This window comes from Heliconius melpomene, chromosome 6, assembly GCF_056956725.1.
Source record: "Heliconius melpomene rosina isolate 202511_hmr_F chromosome 6, ASM5695672v1, whole genome shotgun sequence".
Lineage (NCBI taxonomy): Eukaryota > Metazoa > Arthropoda > Insecta > Lepidoptera > Nymphalidae > Heliconius > Heliconius melpomene.
In genome coordinates, this window is record NC_140394.1 from 6915258 (window position 1) to 6940271 (window position 25014).

Genomic DNA, 25014 nt, shown 5'->3' on the forward strand with positions numbered 1-25014 from the left:
TTAAATCCTAGCTAAAGCAAGTATGGAAACGAAATCGGAAACAAAAACCACCATTTGGCCTATCAGCCTGTTGACACGTCGTTCTCAGCGACTACTTCCGCCTCCGACCGACGTGACGCAATGTTTCCATGCAAATTTCACTGAGGTCCCGCCTCCGATGACACGTAATTTGCTTACTCAGGAAACCTGAGCGGAGGCTATTAAACATTTTGAGGGTTAAAGAGTATTGCGAAACCAATGAATCGGCTTTTGTATTTTAATTTACACTCTGCATACAAAATGAGATTTAAATATTAATATGTGTTTGTTAATACAATGAATGTTTTTAGGTATGATAATATAAAACCAAACGTTTGTTTTCGTGGTCAAACGAGAAATTATTAAATTTATATTTTAATTTCTTTATTCTGGCTCTGACTTCCACCAGTCAACACTCAAAGCCTCCAGAATTCAACGGAAAGGGGAGAATGGAACTTAAGGTTCCCTTTGCGCCTTTGTGTGTGGTATATAGCGTGAAGCTGATATTTATTTTTGTTTATTTTCATAAATTATAATAAAATATGACAGGTATATCTTTATATGACTTATTTTCTCATTTCCTACGTAGCAACTTCCGGCCGATGTTCCGCAATGATCCCGTGAACGTTGTAGCAGTCTTCAATAGTACGTAATTTATTTGCTCGCGGAACACACGTTGTTTACTAAAGCGGGAATTAAAGCGACTTGTGAAGTGCCGGAAGTGTTTTTATTTAATCATTAGAATAATTAAGGGTTGTAAGATTATTTAAGTATTTGTTGGGGTTGTCGTGGTGCTTTGGCACAAGCGTGTGATTTTAAGCAGTTGTTTAAATTAATTATTATTTATTTCATTTCTTCGCTCTTTTTGAGCTAGAAAAAAATATTTAAGCCTTTTAACAAAATCTGTAAGTTAGAATATAACAAATAACTGGCTTAATAGATTAAAATCAAATATTTTTTTTGTTTATGATTATAACAATAAAATTTTAACGAATATATACTTTTTGTATTCTAAATATATATTTAAAAAAAGTAAGCTGACTTAAATCATTTTGGTCGGTCTACAAAACCTTGTAACACAATTAGGAACACAATTTACTTATGTAAGTAAAAGTAGTGTAGACCATTAAATTTCCTAAATACAGCTATTATTGAATTTTTATTCAATTTCCATAATATGTGTATTTCCATAATGAAAATTATGGCATAAAACAGTCATAAATGTTTAATTAAATTAATAGTTCACTTTACACGACACCACCTACATTGATCGCTTTGAGACATTGAATATACGCATGTGAAATGACATAACTGACTGGCTGAAGAAAAATTCAAGAATTAGTTAATTTGATAACCTTTTTACATAGAAAAAAATAGTATACGATAATTAAGAGATACTAAAGTTTAATAATTTTTTCCCTTATTAATTTTATTTAGTGCAAATCTGTGCATTGTATATTAATATTATACTATTAAAAAATAAGTTTCATTTCATTATTTATTTTCTCTGAATTTCAATCCATACATTCACAAGGTGATAAAACGCACTGCCAATATCCCTATCGGCTGTAGTTTGTAAACAAAGTCAGATGTGACGCTCAAAGAGAGCTTTAATGAAAATGGTAGGGCCGTGTTATAAACGGATATACTCGCACATGTTAATTGACAAACAAATATAACTTTGGTTTTGCTTAGAAAGTGAAAAGAAGCAGTTAAATTAATATAAATTAATCAAGTCAATCGAGTTCAGACTCATTTAATTATCCTCAGTTATATAAAATACAAATTAATTATAACGAAATATATATAAGTGTATTTCATAAACATTAAGTTTTATGACATCCATTTAATATAGTGACAAACAAGACATTAGGAAATATGAGCTTATTATTATTATTATAAGAATAAAGCAAGATTCTCAAGATAAAATACTATCTCGGAAAAACACAATATTCTTCATATTATTCATAGTGAAGGCACTCGCATTCTTTAAAAGCTTACTCGAAGGAGAAGAAAATTTTAAACTGCACAATACACGACCGTAACGTTGCATAATATGGCGCGTGTTCAGCCAAAGTATTCGTTATGGTATTTGCTACACCTAGCCAACCGGGGCATATGTTTCGCGATATGACGCCAAACGTCAGGTGTTCATCTCGACAGGAATAATCTACAATGAATTCAATGCTTAAAGCCTAAGCTTTACTCTTCCATAGCTAGGCCATTGCGAGATAAGCCAGTATGGAAATGATGCAGAGAAAACCCTCCCTCTCCGAACGAGCGCTGCCAACAGTGAAGAGTACTTGAGACTCTGACGAGAAGATCAGAACGGCGATATTCGCGGGGCCGGGGGTTAGCTCGCTGCATCCTTTTTGCTCTCGGGAGCGCGGCGTTAGGCGGGCGGGAGCCCCGGCTCGGCGTCACTCACGTCGACTCGGTCTCCTCGGTCGTGTGTGAACCTCTCCTGTCCGTGACGTGCGATCTTTCCAATCCTACCGGTACTGAAGTGGACCGTCTCCCGTACCGTTATTTTGTAAATCTAATATAATATTCAATCATTAGTAAATTATTCTAACCCATTATCTATAATTGTAGCTCTCTTGTTAGTTGATATATTAAGAACTTATTCGATGTGTGTAAATAAGAATAAATAAATAAAAAACTCTCGTTGGTGACTATTTTCTGAACTTTTGTGGGTGAAAATAACAGAGTCGGATTGTTGGAATAGTGGAAAGTGATCCGAGTCAAAGGCGCCAGTTTGAAGTTGCCGTTCTCATTTACATCTCTTTAGTAGGTAAGAATTCGCATTCGTCTGCTGTTTTTAAATGACTTTGTTTTTTTCCATACAAATAAGTTAGAAATTAATTTACTTTTTGCTTATATTTATTTTGTTACTTTAACACTTACTTCAATTTATATTTAAATCATAAAGAAATATATATTTTTGTTTGTTTGTGTAATAATTTTTGCATTAATTGTTTGCACAGTAGCAATATGTAATACAAGTTTTGTTTTCTCGTCCGTTTGGAAAATTTATTTTCTTTTTGACAGCATCATCACACATAGAATCAGTAATTAGCACTATCGAGGGTGTCGCGCGGCAAACTGACATTGAGGCCCTCGATATAACAATATCAAATTTGCTAATAGCGTTCATATTGACATAAATGCTAAATGATAGCTTGTTTCTATTACTTTCTGTCCATCCTAATAAAATTAATTTTTTTTTAAACTAAGAACTGAACCGAAGATTTGAAAATTTTATAATTATGTTGAGATGGTCGTGGCGCACGGGCTGGGGCCAAGCGTGTGAACGCGATGGTTGTGGGTTCGATTCTCACTCGAGGGAGAAAAATATTTAATATTTATGTCTTAACAGTATAAACAACCGGAAACTAGAAAAAATATATACATCGGTATTATTTAATTTGTATAATTATGGTTTTTTAGCCTTAAGTTATGTGGATATGCAGAAGTAACCTTTCATTAAGACATATCGTTGTCTACTTTTCGATCAATTTTTGAGACATTCCGTGATGAGATGCAGAACTCAATACTACCTGGGAGGGCGGAAATTAGAACAATTTATTTTCCATATTGGAAATTGAACCCATAACCGTCGTGTTTACAGGCAGACGTTGCACCGCTGCGCCACGATGGCTCAATTATCAAATCGTTATTATAAATTATAATGTTTTTTATAATAATTATAAGTAATCATTATATCATCCAAAAGCTACTTCTTAAAGGCACTCCGTTTACCTGTATTATTTTCTTATACAAATAATAAATCAGTGAACGGAAGAAGGAAAAAGTGAAATGGAAAACTTTGGAATTGAATGCTTTTAAATGTTTGCGAGCCTCCGAATTGATATAAATTAGGAATTATTTCACTGGAAATTACTTTACTTTTAAATGTTCTAAAGAATTGTGTTTAGATTGTTTCGTTATATCTATATACCAATATTTGTAATATAATTAATGATTTATTTTTGATTCATTTAATGGAATGAATCAAATGAATCGTAATTAATCATTCATTTCATTCATTTCTATATGTGATTATATTTTTAATTAAATGTAGAATATTTATAATGCTTTAATATTCATCATTCGTATATCTAAAATAATAAACTATGATTTTTTAAGTTGGATATTAATAATAACTGCTGAAACAAATTAACTGTTAAGTTGAAAACTTTCAAACTTTTACTGAAATACACTTAGTGCGTTACAAACTTTGTCCCTTACGGTCTTTATGGGTTAAATTATATACGCTCGGGGCCTGGGGGCGCAAAAATGGAGACGTATCTTCCTATTGGGACTCAGGGAGCTTTGCTGGAGATGCCCTACTATACTGGATGTTTTATGTCATTCATATTTTATACACTGTAACGTGTTGAAATTATATTTTATTCAATAACTGGGATTTAGATACAGTTATTTTAACATATTTTGTTTAACTTTCCAAAAAAAGATTCAACACAGCCTCTAAAAGAACTTGCTTGTGCAAATTTTGCTTGAATATATATTGGCACTGTTACAATTATTTCGTGTATTTATATTAATTACTACTAGTTAAATATACTACAATTTTGTATTGACTTAATATCTTAATATTATTGTAGATTAGGTTGAAAGAAAATATAAATAAACTATTGAATTACCAAAGGTTTAAAAAAAATACAACTTTTTATTTTATTTAAATAAACTAAGCTAATCGTCAAGCTTATATTTATTTTAAAAATATATCTAAACAGTGAAAAATATGAGCTCATTTAAATTAACGAGAATTCGTGTAACGGGAAAGTAAAATAAACACTCAAAAACACATCACAAGCAAAGAAAAATAAAACGTTACGTCGAATTGTACGTTATTACATTTGACGAGAGACAGAGAGAGAGGGAGAGAGAGTTTTTCAAAAAGACAAACATAAATGTGGCTCCGAGTATTCAGTGTTTAAAGCAGCTTATTAATATTTATCTTATAAATAGTACCGCACGCAAGTACTGAAATACATGTTACAGACTTATTAGTTCGCGCGTTGTTGTAATTTATTATGTGTTCTGTACAACTATTTCCTCATAGATTATAAGAACATTATTAATAAATTAAATAAAGTATTGAGTAGAGTTTCATAAAATGTATTAAAAGGTTAAAATAAGTATTTTCTTTCCTAAGTGGCTAGCTGTAGTGGTAAATTAGCTTCACGCTGTATCCCGCACACAGCAGGGTATATACATAGTGTTAAGACACTTACGACATTGCGTGTTGAGTGGCAGAACTCAACACCGCGCTTTGCCTTGACACCAGAGCGAACAAATGGAAATATATATAAACGTAAATAAATATTTCACTTCCTCGAGTGGAAATCGAATCCACAACCGTCGCGCTACAGTCACACCTTTGTGCCGCTTCACCATGACTGCCTCAATATCAACTAAAAAATGTAAAATAAATATTTACCTTTCTTTCAAATTTATATTTCCCAAATTTAAACCGAACGATGCAAAGTGCAAACTGTTTTTCCACAATGCCACGACGGTTGTCTAAAGCCTTTTTCCTTATTGAAATATCCAATATATGACGAACCTGAGAACCCATTAGGTAATTGAATACGTAAAAATGTATACGAATACCTACTTATTCATACTGATTCCTATTAACTGACTTATCTATTGACTCCCTTTGTCATTCATTTTTGTGTAGCCCAATTGATAACAAAATGTACCTCTCATCTAAGATCAAATGAATATCTTTTATTGGTACTTATTGGTTTTTCAAAAGAATTCTTACATGGTTTCTTATTATAATAATTTTTGTGGCAATAAAAAATATATTATAGGAAATTTTATTTTCTTGTTCATTTGTATGACTTTAATACATGATTCGTTACAACCATAATATAAATGATATTGTCTTTAATATATAGATGTACTTTTTACATTTATCAAATCGACGTTTTTTCCCCTTATATTTTTCCTACATTAAAATGAAATGAAATCAAAAATACTTTTCATAATAATTAATTCCTACTCTATATAAATAATCTTTAAAGACTAGCAGAGTAGTAGCCTATATAATATTTTAGTTCAAATGACATATGTAATGTGTAAATAGTTTCCGTACTGGCGTCTGGCGTGCACTTTAAATGGCATGTCGTCAAAGCTAAATCAAATATCTCAACGTACTAGCGCGACGGCGACGGGTCGAACGCGGACGGTCCGGTGAAACCGTAGCTACTGTGAATTGAAAGCCGCAACGCTACTTAATACCTTAGTTTTTGTTCTACATACAGTATGGACGTATGTACGATCGACATTACAACTCTGGAAAAATACTGTATTTTTATAAATACTTTTTTTTAAATGTTGGAAGGTAAGGAACTTTTTTGACCTTTCGGCTTTAAGATAAATTTAAAAAATACTTTTCGCAAAATTGAAATTGAACGTAAAACCATAATATCATAAAATCAAACAAAGATATAAAAATCCGGTTTCGGATTTTTATATCTTTGCCCACCCAACTGCGCTCCCACCCAACTGCGCTCCCACCCAACTGCGCTCTCGTACAGAAATCGCTGACGTGGGTATGAAAGCCGCTATGCTGAAATGGGACTGGGCTGGACACGTCTGCCGCATGCCTGAAGAGTCTTGGGCGAAATCTTCTACCACGTGGATTCCGAGCTCTAAAAGGAGAATTGGCAGACCAAAACGGAGATGATGAGACGAGCTGGACCATTGTAAGCCTGTCTGGTGCACAATAGCGCGAAATAGACCAGAATGAAAGAAGTGGAGAGGCCTTTGCCCAACAATGGGATAGTACAGGCTAGGGAAAAAAACAAAGATTAACTAATTCACGATGGCGTCCACATATAAAAATATTATAATAAGTAAACTGAACATACGCACTCTACATTTCTTGATACTATACATTATCGGATACAGAAATCAACGTAACGAAACAAAATATATATCGAGACAGTGTATTGGAGCGTAGTACACAAGAGACTTTTGATAACGTTTTTGCTTTGCAAAACCGCTCTTCCATAAACTCAAAGTTTTCATCTCATCAAGTTTGAAGTATGTTATAAAATGCTTTTATTGCTTTCAGAACATAAATTTTCAAATTCTATGAATTTTTATATTGATTGTGAGGTTGTTTAACAACCTTTGGGTCACCGGTCGAGTACGTTTAGTTAAGATTTCTACCCGAACCAAATCATTATTTGTCGAATTTTGTATGGTCTAATTAATTTTCAATAGGTATTTCAAAAGATTCGCGTAAAATTTACCTTTACATTATAATCATATATTCAATTAAACATGGTTGAAAGTTGTTTTATAAATTATAATGGTGATTGCTCCAATTCAGAATTTCCATCCTCTTGATAAACATTATATTTTATTTATAATATAGGTGATTTTAAAATAAAATTATATACTTTAATTTTAGTCATGTGACAAGTTTGTTGTTTTTATTAAATAAGTTTATTGCAATCTGTACTGAGATATAACTGTAAGGGCAGCTTAGGAAGACGATAGTGTGAATGACCTAAGAGATATCCAGCCCTAGACAAGTTTACGGAGGCAATCCACTTGATCCGTTATAGAATTAAACTGGTTACATTCGAGGAATTGATAGATGATGCACAACATAAAAAAAATATTGCAAATATATTAATAGTAAACAAAATATTCTTGAGATTGACAATAACAATATAATTTAGAATTTTCTGGATTATGGATTACCATATTTAAAAGTACATTGAAGATTTTAATGAAATCCTATAAAGATTTGATTTCACATATTCAAAATAGCCCATTTTAAATCGAATCTGTTAAAAAATATACCAATTTTATAAATTACAAGAAAATTAAGCAATAAATGAAAAAATATACATGTTGGTGTATATTTCGTTTAATACCTCGCACTATATATAATAGAATAATAACTTCAATCTGTTTAAATTATAAGTAATAGAAGAGAGTTGAAGAATTTTTTTTTTCAAATGTTATACCAATTAGGTTTATTAAATACGATGAGAGCATTTTACAAATTAATATATCAGACAATCCTTTTGCAATCAATATAACCAATAACTTATTGGATAATAGGGAAAGTGACCACATTTTACGTCCGCGAGAGAAATATTTATATCAAATATCAATTTTCTGCGGTCATAATATATCCTACTATAAATATATTTTCACTATACTTTTATATATTTAATTATGGAACTCGTTAGTTAGCTCTAAAATGGTGAACCTAATGTAAGATCTTAGTCTTTAGTACCTACTCTTAAAATTATGTCTGAATGCGTTCCAAATGACTTTTCCATGAAGTAGTTACTTTGACATGGACGACGACATGTACGATGAGACAGTAAGAATAGCTAAGCACTTATTGATAGAGAGTAGGGTATTCATAGATGGTGGCCAATAGAATAGAATAGAATAGAATATACTTTATTGCACACATAAAAGAAATATATAGAAAGAACAACACAAATGAAATTGAAAGAAAAACACGTATGCAAAGGCGGTCTTATTGCTTTAAGCAATCTCTACCAGACAACCTTGGTAAGTAGATACCAATATTGGTATTGCCACCATAAAGAGTTAGTTTTCATTGGTGAGGCAATTAGTCTTTCGGTAACAAGATCACAGATAAATATGCTTGCTTAAAAAATGTCCACAAAAGCCAATTTTAAAATCATCTACTGATTGGACTTTCATGATGGACAGGTCTTAACTGCCTTATTGTTTATCCGATTATCATAACTTAAGTAAGCCTTACTTATAATAATTTAGGGTGTCAAAAATGTTCCATGAAAGCGAAAATACAATCAATTAAAAAATGTATTGCAAATATTATATTTAAATTGAAAATCATCACAAATAAGTATTATCTTGTACCTGCTATCGTCTATGATACATTTCAAAATCCTAAAGCTTTCGCTGAGAGGAGTTGAGTGGAGCTTGTTAAAACTTTTGTATGACAGTAGATATATAAAAGTTAAACAAAACAAAATTCTCGGCTAACATTATTGTAAGATAGAACAGAGTATAAAATAAATAAGTTGATATTTGAAATGCCATGAAGTTTCTTGTTTAAAATAAAAATTTTGAAAGGTAAATTTTCAGCTTATATTATTTTAATTTATAATTGAGATACTTTTTAGAAATTACTTCGTTCCCAAGTGTGGAATAGCACTTTAAGAATATTAAAAATATTTTAATTAATATTTAATCTTTACTTAAAGCTATATTTATCATCTCTCTTCTTTGTTATTACACGATAGAATTCATTCGTAAGTCATCACCAGAGGTGATTTTGTGGTCCTGAATGGAAACTGCCCATAACATATCATTACAAAATCTAAATGCTACATATGCACAGATATAAATAAAAAAAATAAATTCGATTCACCCTTTAAGCAACAATTTAATGTAAAAAATCTAAAATATCTCCAAGAGAATATTCTGTAATAATATTGTGCATAGTGATTGACCGCCATTTTAATTTACTTTTCCAATAATTGCACACCGTAATGATACCTCTCCATTACTGTTTTCATATAGAAAATAGAAAAGTTATAGGGCTGACGGAGTCATTTTGTTTTAAATCAATAAATGGATCTTTTGTTTCGAAAATTTTTATTTAACCTATGTATGTATGAAATTAACTAGAGCTAAAAGGATTTTTGTGATGAAAAACCTTGATTGAAAATAACCATGTTTCCGCATGAGCAAGGCGAATATTGCATTTGCGCTCGGATGATGTGTCGACTGCATTTTAAATAACTTAGCGGGCTTCGGTCTGACGGACGTTCTGTATTGATTTGGACTATTATCAGCTACTGCAGCCAGACCTTTTGTTTGAAGATGTCTTTTTTCTAAATAATATTTTTGGTGATTAAGTTTATTATTATTAATTATTATTTATTATTTTAATATTTCGGTTGTTATTATTAAATCAAGGTATCCGTAGGTATAGTGTCCGATCCAAGAGCGAGACGAGTTGGAATGGCAATATAGCTGAAGGAGACCACAATTATGACGCCGTAAAGGAACATTAACATTCCATAACGCTCGGAATACAGCTACCCTTAAAATTGCCGTAATATCATAACGATATATTTATACATATGTAGGTATAATGAGAAAGTTAAACACAAGAAAAATGGGTCGTTATTTTTTGAATTAATTAATAGGCAAATTACTTACTTGCTTGCATAATCAACCATATGGATGTACCCCCCCCAGGATGTATTTGGTAAACTATTTTTCAGAAATATTTTTTCTTAGAGTAAATTAAACAAAAACAGTGGCAATATTATTTATTTTTGAAATCTTGCTTACTCTTTATAATGAATAATAGTAATTAGATTTTCTTGACTCCCAGGTCTTTTCATGATAAAATTTTAAGAAACCATTGGTACAACCAAAACGGAGACGGCGAGACGAGCTGGACCATTACAAGCCTGACTGGTGCTCAATAGCGCGAAATAGACCAGAGTGGAAGAAGTAGAGGGAGGCCTTTGCCCAACAATAGGACAGTACAGGCTAGGGGAAAAAAAATGGTACAACCGATCTGCCGTGAAGGGATAGTTTGCGACAACTTTGAAACCATATACCTATGTATTGTGCAGTATAACAATTTAATTTCATATTGTAATTATGATTTGAGATAGAGTTCAATTACATTAATAGCTTATAGAATGAAATGTAACGTCCACATCACTATTTCAATGAACACCAGGTTATCGATAAGCAGAGAATCAGGTCACGCTGATAGTCTGATAACCGTTTGAGTCCAGAATTTGTATAAAAGGTTCCAATTTCATTTCGTATTTTCCTCGCTTGTCAATCTGGCACGCGTGAATAGCCAGCTCTTTGGTAGGTACGGACCCCATGTTCGCGCTTCGCTAGCACAGCGGGACCGAATTTGTCCCCAAGCCTGTACGCTAATACTCTGAATATATTTTTTTCGTCAAAAATAACATTGTTATATTTTTCTATAATAAAACTCAATGACAATTTATGCAAAATTGAAGCTGTATTTACCATATCATAATATTTATATGCATAGGTATCATAATGAAAACTTGAAATTTGTTTAATATTGGAAGAAAATTATTTTTTTAATAGTTATAGGCAAATAAATTACTACATTTGTTTTATCGATAACATATGAAACAACACTATTTGAAATCAAATATTTTCTCATTCAAATTTAGTCTATACACCCCAGAGTTTACCAAAATCCTAAAATTGACCGGTTAAAAAAACTAACAAACTGCAGCTTTTAGAGAGAAATTACAGCACTCACAAAATAAAGTGGATTTGGTCGCTTTCGATGTTTCATCTTTGTTGCGCGAAAATCCCTTTGTATTGGAGGAGATTTTTTTTAATGGAAACGACAAATAGCTTTAATGGAAATTTATTTTATTACTAAGGACTTCGCAATTCATGTTTATTATAACGTTTTCAATATTCTTTTTTTTTCGTTATTACCTAAGTTTTACAATACGTTAATGTTTGTGTTCCTGTATTTCATTTCATAAAAGATAATAAAATTGTTATTGCATGTGATTGAAAAAATAAACAGATCATATTTTTATAGTACTTACTTGTAATATTTATTCGTAAATTATTTATTAAATTGCTTGGATTTAGTCTATTAATTTATGAGTCTATGGTGATACTTTAAAAAATATTATTGAAATCCCATTATTAATTTACTGATATTAATGTACATAGATTTTATGCCATTTTGACACAACATGACAAAATTGGACACTAACATATTATGTATTGAGGTTGGTTGAACTGAGGAAAATTATTAATAAAAATAGACATAACTAATCATACCAGAAGTACTTAAAAATAAATAAACAATATCTTGTGAAATATTTTGTAAGTTGCTAAAAATCAATGCTAAGGAAATTTTCTTCGTCAGACTTGATTTCCGATATGGAAATTTATACTTCAAACGGCTCGACACCTAATAACAAAATTTGCAAAGTTTTATGTATATATATTTTATAAGCTTTTGAGCTTTTGCTATAACAAACCTACTTTGATTAAATCCAGAATAACTTTAACTATTCTGTGAGATAAAATTTGATATTTAAAAAAAACAGGAAGACACGAATTTAAATTTTCAAAACATAAAAAAAAAATCTGTAGGTAATATGCTTTATCTTTATGGAGACTGGCAAAACTTATAATGTGAAATAAAAAAATATGTATAGAATTAGTTTTTTTTATTTAATGAATAACCATAAAAATACATTAATATTATATTTCACTCAAATGGAATAAAAATTTAAATTTTATTTCAGTTTAACTCATTTCTCACAGTTTATTCTAACACGGGTGAGTAGTGCGCGTGCCTATGTTTACGGTTCACTGCATTAGCTGTTTTTGGTAACGACTAGCTTATCAAATTTGAATAAATAAATAAAAATATATCAAACATTTAGTTGTAAAGCGAAGATAATTCATAGATTTAAAATATTGTGTTAAATATATTTAGAGTCAAACCGCTTTCTAATTATTTTTCAATGATTCTCAAGCTTAATGTAACTGTTACACTGTATTTCACATATAGCGGGCTAAAGAATCTAGAGTTACGACACTTCTTACTCCGCTTCATGCCCGAAATTGAGATATTGACAGCAAACTCAACGCCATGCTTTATTCTCCTAAAATCGGTTAATAAAATAATTCATTCCCTCAACGGGGATTCGAATCTGCAATCATCGCGCTTACAGTCAGACGCTGTCAGCGCCACGATGGCCTCAAATCTATAAATGTATTGCTTAGAATTATGTATTAACTAATTTAATTAATAAACACTACAATATTAAACATCAAACTGCAGCAAAACAATTATATAGGTAACACAAACATTAATAAATCCCATTATAAGGTTAAGATCGATGGGTAAAATCCGCCATATTGTGTACTTAGGTGGGCGACTTTCCACGTAGTCCATTGTGAGAAGGAGCTCCGTACGCAAGTCTTTATCTGATGAATAATAGAGATCAATTAGATATTACTAGATTATGTAACCCTACATCGCTGAAATTGCCTCTAGGAACTGTGAGTATTTTTTCTTTCCTGATTGAATTGCTATGTTACTGTTCACTAAAATATTTTTTTATAACAAAATCCTTATTAATTTATATTAATAATTTATTATTATACAAAGTAGTTACTAGCATGTGTCATCATTTTGTGGAAAAGCTCGAATATAAAGAGAGAATCTAGTGCTAAGGATGATAAAACGAATGTTCTCCACTTTTCAGCACTGTAAGCTGCCAGCCTGTCAGGTGTTGGCAGCACCTCGCGTTATTGATATATAAAAAAGAGTTTGAGTCTTTAAGAACATTTGTATCTTAAAAAAATACTTACTATTGCATAAAAGAAGTTCATCGACTAATAATTCATTTATTTGGTCGTACTCATTAAGCACCATTTCGGCAAATACTATTGCGCAAAACATCAACAACGTGCCCAGAATGGCGTCACAGAAATACGCTAGTTGATTTAGTTGAAATCCCTTTAAATATTACTAATTAATTACTATGTCATTACTTAAAAGATTAATTTTACGTTAAAATAGTTTAGATACTTTACCATGCTTATGAAGTCTTTAATATTGTAGTATATTATAAAAATTATTTTAAATATATTGAAGACTAATCCAGAGAATAACTGAAAACAAAATAAAATAAAATTTACTATATTAATTCAAGCTATATAAAAAAAGATTTAATGTAATTTAGCATTTATTCTTTTCATATGTTTTTAACACTTCATTGTAGGGGCTGGGTCATAATTACCCACGTGGATTGCGTATAATTTTACATCGACTTATAAACTTTGCTGCTCTACTCAGTAGCTGGAGCTATTTAGTTTCAAACTTAATAACGTATTATACATACATAGGAGTACTATACGTATATACGTGTAACCCGTTATATAACGGGAACTCCGTTGCTTAGTGGCCGCGTTAAGAGGTATAAGAAATGCAAGGTAAAAAAGGTAAATCAATGGACCCATACCTGTAGTCTGTGTAATTATTTTACGACATTTTTTCTAAAGTGTTTTTAATAATTTATTTTTAATATTATAGTTTTTTGTATTCTTGCATTATTTTGTGACTTTGAAATGTTCTTGTGAACAACTTTATTTTATATTTTTTCAATAGTATGTAGTAACGGACTGTGAAAAATACATATTTTCTCACCAGTACAGACGAAGAGATTTTGGATGTTAATGAAATTGACAAAAAAATATGAACGATGCATTCAGTAACTTTTTAAGGTAAGTTGGACGTAAAAAATATTAATGGAAATAATATTTCTCATACATAACGAATTCCAATTTATATGCTATGAAAGCTAAAGCTTATTTTCATTAAATTTCCTTGATGATGGAATAACTTTCACTCGTAAGTTTTAATATCTTTGTCAAATAAAAAACGTGCACCGTTTTAACCATTTTTTTAATATTAGCATTTTTGGTAAATATCAATACTCTACTAGCGGAAAATAGAGAACAAAAAATATTCAAATAGATAATAGAAAGATATTTGCATCACCAATCTAGGTAATACTGACCCAGCCCCCCACGTCCGTGTAAAAACTTTCCACCCCCATGAGGCGTCACCCGGCGGGGTTAGAATGATAAAAAAACAATTCCTTCATGATTTTCTCAGAAGAATATTCATATTATTTTTATATGTAAATATGATCTGTTTAGATGTAGCATTGGCATCCAACACGTTAAGTTTTTAAATAAAAGGAAAGAAGACAGATAAGTTATTTAAAGCAATCTAGTTTAGTATAGGAGTTTAGGCACCATTATTCGCACTCCTGGGATGGCAGCATCAACGCTATCCAATAGCGTTTTGTACACATTAATAAACTTCTTTATAGTGCGTAATTTTTCTTCAACATTTAAATGTTGGTCGTTTAATTTCATAATTATGTTTTCTTTTATAAACTTAAACTTCATGTGGAATAAATCAAAAGTCATGTTACTGCTTAAGTAATTTAAGTAATTGGTCGTGTTTACGAAATATATAATAACAAATATTACGAATGCATTTGATTCATATTTAAAAGCATAAATCGATATAAATTTTATAATTAAAATAAAAAGAAACGTAAAAGTACTTGCTGAAAATGTATTTTTACTAGAGTCAAATTTTATAATTTTGTCAATAATAGAGATATCCGAATGTAAATGGATAAAATATTTTTCTTTATAAAATAATGAGAACAATATATTAGTACACAATCTCAACAAACTAGTGATAGTTAAATCAGCGAAATGATCAGGAAAAAAATATAAATAAACAACTAAAATAATGACAATATACAGTATGCAATATAACTTTGCAAATAGGCGTATTATTTTAGAGGAACTACAATCGGAATATAGTCCAAAAATCAATTTAAATATGAGTAACTTTTTCAAAGTAAATATCTTCTTTAGTATCATGGTACTGTACTGTATTAACAACTCTCCGATACAAATAACACTAAAAGATCCACACAAACGTTCATTTAATATTTACTTGATGGAATAGTTTATGGTGTATAATGATGAGTGACAATATATTATTATGGGTATTTGAAACATAAAGAGATTACTATTTAGGGATCAATGGCCAAATGAAAACAGGGTTTTTATATCTTATTTTAAAAATAATTAATACGTTTTTTTTTTCATTTCATTTTTCCGTTCCCACTTTTCGCCGAGTTCTGAGGCATTACGTGTGAGTTGCGTGACGGAGTTCAACGCCGCGCCTTGCCTTGTACCATCAGCAGCCATCGCGCTTACAGTCACACTCTTGTGATTTTTTTACCATGTAATCATCTTCTCTATTTTTTAAGGGAAGCAAGGAGATTATGATTTCTATACGGACGAATATATTTTGTTTAACCAAACCATCAATGTATTTCTGTTTTAAATATCAACATCGTTAAATAGAATTTCAGTATTTGAACTACGATGTAACGATATCACGTACAAAATAAACATATTAAACTATAATATTTCTGATAATTCACAAAGAATGAAATTACATTTTATAGTTATTTGAATGGGTTAAATTTTAGTCGTATCTCTTCTTGCATTTCGACGTTTGCGAAATAGCGAGACGGCTATGGATGCCTTATTTTGGCAGTTCTGCATTCATAACGAATAAGGAGCTTACTCCAAACATTTTGATAAATACCTGCTAAGTATTGCAGAGACAGTCGCGTTGTTTTAAATGAAAATGGTAAACATTTAGCTATGTGCGCTAGTGGTTCGTGCTATGATAAAATATTATAAAATACTTATTGCATCATATACGCACTGCGTTATTTATTATTGTTGAGTATTGCTATTAATATTTTGTAGTAATAATTACTATTCGCGGGATCTGGTGATGTACTCTGTCCATAATACCCCCTTAAACCTCACGGTGCTCTTCCTCGATTTTCCTTCTTGGTCGAGGCTTGAGGCTAAAAATACTTCCTAAATCTCATCAATCGCTTCTTAGTAAAATTATTATTTTAATATCCGTCTTTACGTCTACGTCTAAATTACGTCTTTGTACGTCTTTGTTAATGTAGATTCTCTGTAATATGTCAGTTCTTAAGTAAATTAATTTAGATGTATTACATATTAAATTTCCGCAATAAAACCTTTTAGTAGGAATGGAATCGTCTTACAGTGGCAGGTCGTCAACCAAAAGCTGACTATTTAAATAAAATATACTACATTTTTGGCTTATTACATTAAACTATTTAAAAATGTTGTATCTTTTGTTTTTATATAACAGAAAAAAAAATCATTTCCTCGAGCGGGGAAGTTTAAATTAAATGTTATTAAATAATTGAATTTAAAAAAACAGCATAGTATAGAGTGTTTAGTGAACTAACTACGATGTATTACATATTAAATCTCACTAAGAAATCTTTTAAATAGCGGCGAGAGCCATCTTAAAGTTCGTTGCTTGCTTAAGAAGCCTTGAGCAAAAAGTCTTATTTGACGAAAGTATATATGGCGAATTTATTCTTTTAAATTACATATAATACCTATTTATTTCACAGATTTATCATGCATTGCTTGTGGATATACAGGCATTTCATTATTTATTACCGTTTATTTAGATTATGAAGTTTATTTCGAATATAGCCTATATCCTGCCCAGGTCCAATATAATTTTTCGCAAATATATTCAACGTACAAGAACAATTTTTTACTATTTTATTATAGAATAGGATATATACTGAGTGCGTCATACGTTGTGCTAACGAGCCTGTGCTTATTGTCGCTGTGAGAAAATAAACTACCTGCCTACTATTCAAAAATAAATTATGAAAATAATTCAACTATTCTATTCTACTGACTAATGACACCCTTGTCCCCGTGGAGTGTCCCGCGTATCACAACGCTACATAGAAAGCCTTTTTATGAGTCATCGACCTACTCGTAGCATTCATATCCTTTTCAAACTGGAAACGTCATAAAGTTACATCCGACTAATATTGTAAATGTGAGAGTTCGTGAGGATGGATGTTTGTTTCGTTTTCACGATTAAATTACTAAACTAATTTAGATAAAACTATAGTAATTATAGCTTATTAATTAAAAATTTTGTATTATTAGGATATTATATAACAATATACTTTTAGTTCACTAGTTTATAAAAAAAACGTAGCAAGCAATTAGGTACAAATTTCTTAATACAAAATTATTTATCTATTTTTATGTTTTTTACTTTACACGTATGTCTATATTATACATGAAAAGTGAAATACAGATAGATGAAATATAAGTTAATACTCGTTTTATATTAAGATAAGCTATTAATGGTAAAATACTGTACTTTCAACACTACTGAAGAGTTTTGTGAGATCACCTTGTGTTTGAAGTCCTAGTTTTTTAACAAAACGCGAAAACATTTAACATATACATTTTAATATAATACATACAATTTTACACTAAAGGCATATTGACACACACTCAAAATATTACTTTGAGTGTCAGAGTGTGCGTCAATACACACACTCACACACTCAAAACTTTGTGATTATGAACGAAAGTAGTTAGGGTTAAAGCAGGAATTCTAGTAAGGCATAAAGTGCGCTACATCTCTTCATGTGAATTATAAGAGCAAAAATAAGAGTAAAAATGAAATCAAATGAGACCAAAAATATGAACATTACAACAATTGAAAATGTTATAACAATATTATGAAATATTTATTCTGTAATAATTTGAATGAATTTCGGCTAAGGCATGTATGAGGTAAGGAAGTGGCTTCTAGGAAAATAAATCTTCGTACTTATAAAAGCTTCGTGCGGAAATGTCTGGTTACAATGAACTCTACGTTTTCCTTAATTTTAAACCTTAAAGTTGGGGTATTGAAACAAAAGTCCCCTGCGCGAGTTTCTACGAGCCTAGCACAAGAACCAGCTTACGGACCGAAAACAAATCTACCTACTCACCTCATTAGTTCGTATTTTCTTATTGCGTGGAAGTGGAAGTTTCTTGAAAAATACTTCAAATGTTGTTGTTTCATAACATTAAAACGTTTTAAACTCATAAATGCACGTAATAACTTTAACAAAATTGTTTTAATATCGTCTTTTCATTTGTTACGTATAAAATAATGTCTGATTTTTTTTTAAATTTTAGTACAGTAGAACAGCGACTGATTGTAAACATGATAGTTGTAGATTTAGTTCCCACTCGGAGGCTTGAATTTTTTGCATTACCTTCTCGACTTTGAATTTCGTCACTTAAAATGCTATCTCAAATTTAGGTGCAACGTGGAAAACAGAGTGTTTTGACACTAAGTTCTCATTTCGAATAAACTTGAAGCTGAAAAAATGTGTTAGATACTACATTTTGCTACTTAAATAACTAGTACAAAATACAATGTTTCACTAATGTAGCTCCAGGCTTAGCTAATTTTACCATAGACTATTTTAATCTTCTGTTATTTCAAAGTTATTAGGAATGTAGAATAGTTATGCGTTTCAGTTAAAACCAGAATTAATTTCAAAGATAATGCGTAATAGTTTGGTGAATGTTAGTGATGTGTGAAAATGTACTAGCAATATTTTGAGGTATTAAATATTAAAAGATGAACTAAATATATTTAAATTTATGATATTTACTAAAAACATTATAAACAACGAGAAACACTCTTGTAAATTGCAGTTTTCGCGGAAGCACTAGTAATATCTTGCATCCCATGGGACTTTTAATACCCGCTTTTTCATGATAAAATTACTTAAGTACTGTATAAAATATTTTTAAACAATGACTTTATCGTTTTTTATGTATAAACTTGTAAAGTATGTAAATTATTAAAGATTAATTAAAAAATGTTATGTATACTCTGTTCCTGCTCTGCGTAAAACTAAAAGTATAACGTAGAACTAAAACTATATTTTTATGAACATAATTTATTTCATTTCATTGATTGATGAAATCGGGGTTTTGAGAGTTGTGTTGTTGGGGAACAGAAGTGTTTAAATGGGAACTCAACACTAGGTTCCCAGGTTCCCTCCACCTACCCTGGTATGTGCGGAATACAGCGTTAAGTTAAAAAAAAACCATTTATATAATATAACAAACATATTGTCAGGCAGGTCACATCAATGCCATATGGAAATTGAAGATAAGCCTCAATCATTATAGTTTGATGCAGGCAGCTTTTAAATGATTGTTGATTCGATATCGATACTATTTAGGTAATTTATTACTATATATGTACTGGTAATAATATTGTAAAGTGGGTTATAAAAATATATTTTTATTCTATTTAATCAAAAATATAATACCTTCAGTTTTTTTAACCGACTTCAAAAAGAAGGAGGTTATCAATTCTACTGTATTTTTTGTATTGTGCCGTTTATTACAATTAAGATAAAACTTTTTATGCTTATATTCGCATGTTGCGTTATATATTCGTAAATAGACGAAAATAATATAGAAATTAATTATTTTGCGGAATTTCAATTCAATTTCGATTTTAAAAATGTCGAATTGATCATTCATTCACTTTGTATGCCAAAACGACGGTATGATGGCGTCTAAAATAAACTTATAATAAGACTTACTGAAAATTTTAAGTCAACAGAATTATAACACTTCCTAACTTGGAAGACCTACGGTGAGTGTGGTTTGTTAAGGTAATTTTAAAGTCATTCCCTGGTTGCAGAGTACTCATTACAGAAATTTTAGCTAAAACTTTTATTTTTATATCAAATATACTCGTACCCCAAATATTTTATTTAAAAGTTTTATTTAACTAACTCTTTAACGAATTAAGTTTATTTTTACCTTCCCGCAAATAGCAGGGTAGGCAGAAGGAACCTGGGAACCTAGTATTAAGACACTTCCGTTCCCCACTTTTTGCCCCAATACGAAAAAGCTGAGCGTTTGATTCAAACCAAGAACTATATCAATTTAAAACAAAGCAACTCCTCTACGATAGCGTTCGTTAATTATTATTAATCTCAAATTACATATACAATTAATACCATACAAATTAAATGAATGAGTTAATGATTTCAAGATATATATATCGAAACGTATTTGAAGTAGACTTCAAAACACTCGTGACTTCTTAGCGTTGATTTTCAGCTCTCCGTTTCCCTTTGTTCCATCCATTCGCTAACAACATTTGCAAAATTAATTATACCGCTCGATGTGCGAGTTAATAACAGACAATTCGCCATCCTATCAGATTAAACAATAAATTGAACATAACTATTTAATGAGGGCTTTAGCGACCGCCATTGTTGTAATCCCATATAAAATCTTAACGAGGCAAAACCCGGCCAAAAATTTAGGTGAATTTTTAGACGGAGTATAATTTAATCTGGAAATAAGCCCGCTTAGGATCGTTAAAAATTATATTTTCAATATTATTTAGTCTTAAATTTCAATATAATTTCTGGTTGCTTAAATATAATTTTAATTGTGTTGTTTGAAATTGCTTTGGATTTTTATTTTACACAGATTGGTATTTTATTAATCTTTTTAATATTAATTTTCATTTTTAATATAGGGACGAGCATAACCATTATTTCTTAATTTTTCTCTTTTCTTCGGTTGAAATTTAAATTACACGATGGATTAAACACCACATGCAATTGAATAACTGGACTATGTGGATGGCCAGCACTCATGCAGTCTCCACTCGCTAAGATGCTAAGACTGCCTCTAGGGTGAGCCTTTAGAAGGTGAGACGAGGGAAGACGATGCAACACAAGCTCTCCGTCGTCACTATCGTACCGGTGTTCCTCCTGTAGCTTCGTGTACAAAGATGACGGGTTATTATAGGAGACACAAAGTAAATTAAAATTGAGTATAAAAATACGTATTTATGTTTTGGAAAGCTTATTCATAAATATAAAATTCCTTCTTGAATCTTATGACTATCAGTAAAATATCAGATTACGGCGCGATAAACTTCGTGATAATAATAATTAACAATTAATGACATTGTTATGATTTCACGAATACAATATAATATTTTAAATAGGATCATTTCGAATAAATATTAAGCTTGCTAAAGCAGGATTTTGCCTTAATAATAATTAAATAATTATGGAGACCAATCGTAACACAATTGCGTGACTTATACCCTTTCAATTAAATGAAATATTTATTTAAATTATGGGTCGAATCAAACCGCGGCGTTGGGTTCCGCCACTCAATGTCTTCAGAATTCAGCGGAAAATGGGAAACGGAGTATCCTAACACTATCATTAGGTTCCCTCTGCTTACCCTACTAAATACAGCGTGAAGGTGATAAATAATTAAATAATTACAATATACGAAGCGGTAAATTTTGTCATTTCCGCGTTGTATTGAAATCCTTTAATAAAGCTCATCACACACTAAATTACGTAGTTTGTACGTGAGACAGTAATCAATAGAGTATGATTAATGAAAGCTACTGATCCTGATCGCGTGATGGATTAGCACCCCATACCCATACGGGTGTTGATAATTTTCTGAGTGCTCCCACCTGTGTCCGTTCAATGAACCTTATTTGTTGTTATATTAGCATCTGCATGCGTTATTCTACTTTGTTTATTTCTTGTTAGTTTTTAAATATTAGGAAAAAAAATGGTGTAGTTTACATTTTTCTCTTTATTAGGATGAAAGAAAAACTGATGAAATAGAAACTTCAGTTTTTATTTTGTCTATTTTACAACTTTCAGCTCAGTAAAAACCAGGTCATATTATATAGATTAATTTCTCTTTATTTACTCAGAATGCATTCTTTTGTGTAGTTACGTACACAAAGAAATACATTCTTAGTTACATATTATAAAACTTTAGTTCAGTCAGAATTACCTATAATTTACCTAATATAATTTCTCTATTTCTGTACTCAGGGGAATGAATTATTATTTATCAATATTTTAATTTCTTCGCTTGGGCACCTAGACAAAATTCCGGCGTTGAGTTCCGCCACTCAACAAGCAATGCCTCATAAAATTCGTAGGAAGTTGAGGCACAGAGTGTCTTAACATTAAGTTTCCTCTGCTTACCCTGCTAGGTATATGCGGGATACAGCGAGAAGCTGTTTTATTCTTTTAAAAAAAGTCAAATAAGAATTTATATTAATGAATTCAAATTAAGATTAATATTTCACGCTTGCTTTATATAAATCTTAATATTTATAATAATGTATCTTTTTAAAAGAACAGCTTGTATGTTATTTTCCTGCACGAGGTTACTTTAGAAATGTGTTGATGCGATTCTGATGCTCCTTTTTTGTCCGTTCGAAGTATCTAGCTACAGCTAGGTCTTACAACGAGATTGGCAGCCGCCAAATCCTTACAAATCTTCACAAAAAGAAGCCTTTCGTTCCTGAAAAAACATAATCGTATCAAAGCATGGGGCTAAAATATACGCTGGGAAACTTCCCTAACTAAAGTGAATATCACCTTTGTAGCGATATTCACTGGAACGCCGACGTGTACTTTATTTTCTATTATAAAGAAAACTTGAGCTAAAATGGCTTTGCCATTTGTTTAAAAGGAATATTGTGTTTTAAAAATATTAGTTTTAAATAACTCCGTTGTTTGTTATCATAACTTATATGAAAGCACGCAATGCATTATGCATTAATTTTAGGTGCAAATATGGAGACAATATGTATTTCTCTGATTATTATTTGTTTTAGGTATTGTGAAGAATCTCCGCGAAGTACAGAGAGTATTTAATGACAATTCAGAAATCGGAAATTTCAAGGAAAATATATATTTTTCATCTTTACGATGTATTCTGCATGTAGCACGGTAGGCAGAGAGAGTCTAGTGAAGACACTCTACTCTCCCGGCTTTTGCCTTCGTATCCTTTTAGATAAATTCTGGAGGCATTGTGTGTTGACTTGCAGAACTCAATGCCGCGCTCTCCTCGACACCAGAGCGAAGTAATGAGAATATTAAAGATTTTTTTTCCTCGAGTGAGAATCGAACTCACACCCCGTCGCTTTTACAGTCACACGCTGGTGTCCACGACTGGCCTCTGATTTTATTTATTTACATATTATATTATGATATTTTATTAACATTGCCATTATACAATATTAAATAACTATTTCCTTGCCAGACGGTCGTCATATGAAATACGAGCCAAAGCTCGTTCGATATACGCTCTAAGTAAATATTTATTTAGGTCATGTAAATGCTTGTTTCACTCAGCTCAATGTCTGTGAGAGCTAAACGCATTGTAGGGAATGTCACCCACATCCAGAATGGGGGGGAGTGACTGATTGTTAAGTCAGGCCATTAGTGTTTCTTGATGTGTTAAATTTTGATGAAACAACATAGAAATAGTTACACCATAAAATTTAAATCATTTTTTATAAATTTTCATGATTATTTTATTAATATTCTCTGTTTCTCGATATAAGGAAAAAAAATAGTAATTATAAAATAATATTTATTATTAATCAAATTATAAAAATAATGCCACAGTATAATTTTGAACTGATAATAAATGAAAAATTAATGCTTAATAAAAGTGGTCCGTTTCCTTAAATACGTCAAATGTGGAGAATATTAATATACTCTACTACATTATTATATGTGTACATATACTATACGTACAATATTTTGTAAATAGCATAAAAAAGTACATAAGTACACAATCATTGGAAAACAACAGTTATTCCTATCACACTCATATATGACAATAAAAATGGAGTCAAAACAAATTTAGCTGTCATTAAAGTAAGTGCTTTTGCGGACCAATGTTTTATAAAGTCCAACGTTTTTCATTTGCCGTGAAAGCAATAACGTAACTGAAATACAGACATCCGGACATCAGCGAGTGTTTACCAGAACTTGTTTCACTTGAAGCCCGTTTTAAACTAAAAGCCAGGCAAGTGTTAATCGGATCTGAGTATTCAACGTTAAATTTAACATAACTTTGGAATTCATACAAAATAAGCTTTTGGAATTCATAGAAGAATTCGCTTATTTTATTCAATATACGTAAAAAATTAAAAAGTAGAAAATGCAGCTTCATCCATAGTAGGATAGGTAGAGGGAACCTAGTGTTGAGACACTCCGTTCCCCATCATGGAGGAACTTAACGTCTTGCTCTGTATACCAGAGCATAAATAACTAAAATTAAAAATATAAAATATGTAAGAATAGTTTAAGTATTGTAGTTTCACGAGAAACTGTAAATGTTGATGTTTGTTAACAATAAAAAGTCCATCTCATGTCGACTACTTTCAAAACAATAAAGAGCCTGATGTAGCTGCCATAGATAGTGAGTGTAAATAAAGTCTCTTAAGCGGTGACTCTCTTACCACATCTTACTTCTCACACGTTTCCTTCATCTATTATATTTTGAACTTATTTTATAATTCATTATGTGATATTTAATATGGTTTTGATTTGTATAAAATGAATATTTGGGAAGCTCTTTTTTCGA

At 30.9% G+C, this 25014-nt stretch overlaps 2 protein-coding genes across 14 annotated transcripts in view; one reads left to right on the forward strand and one right to left on the reverse strand.

Moving 5' to 3' along the window:
• The first annotated feature begins 2428 nt into the window (after window positions 1-2428).
• LOC146538264 (poly(rC)-binding protein 3-like) overlaps window positions 2429-25014 on the forward strand; it is a 178297-nt gene continuing 155711 nt past the window's right edge. For 5 of the 13 annotated variants that reach the window (XM_085186469.1, XM_085186467.1, XM_085186475.1 and 2 more), the window contains exon 1: window positions 2430-2812. The gene's annotated coding sequence lies outside the window, so the exon portion shown is untranslated. Of the gene's footprint in view, window positions 2813-25014 lie in introns of all 13 variants that reach the window. The other 8 variants (XM_085186479.1, XM_085186483.1, XM_085186478.1 and 5 more) reach the window with 5 other exon arrangements.
• LOC146538265 (uncharacterized) lies at window positions 12893-15540 on the reverse strand. The gene is made up of 4 exons (XM_085187038.1): window positions 15419-15540; window positions 14896-15076; window positions 13444-13591; window positions 12893-13068 (listed from the first exon to the last, which is right to left on the reverse strand). Exons 1-4 carry the CDS (start codon window positions 15538-15540, stop codon window positions 12893-12895), a joined length of 627 nt encoding a protein of 208 aa, XP_085043164.1.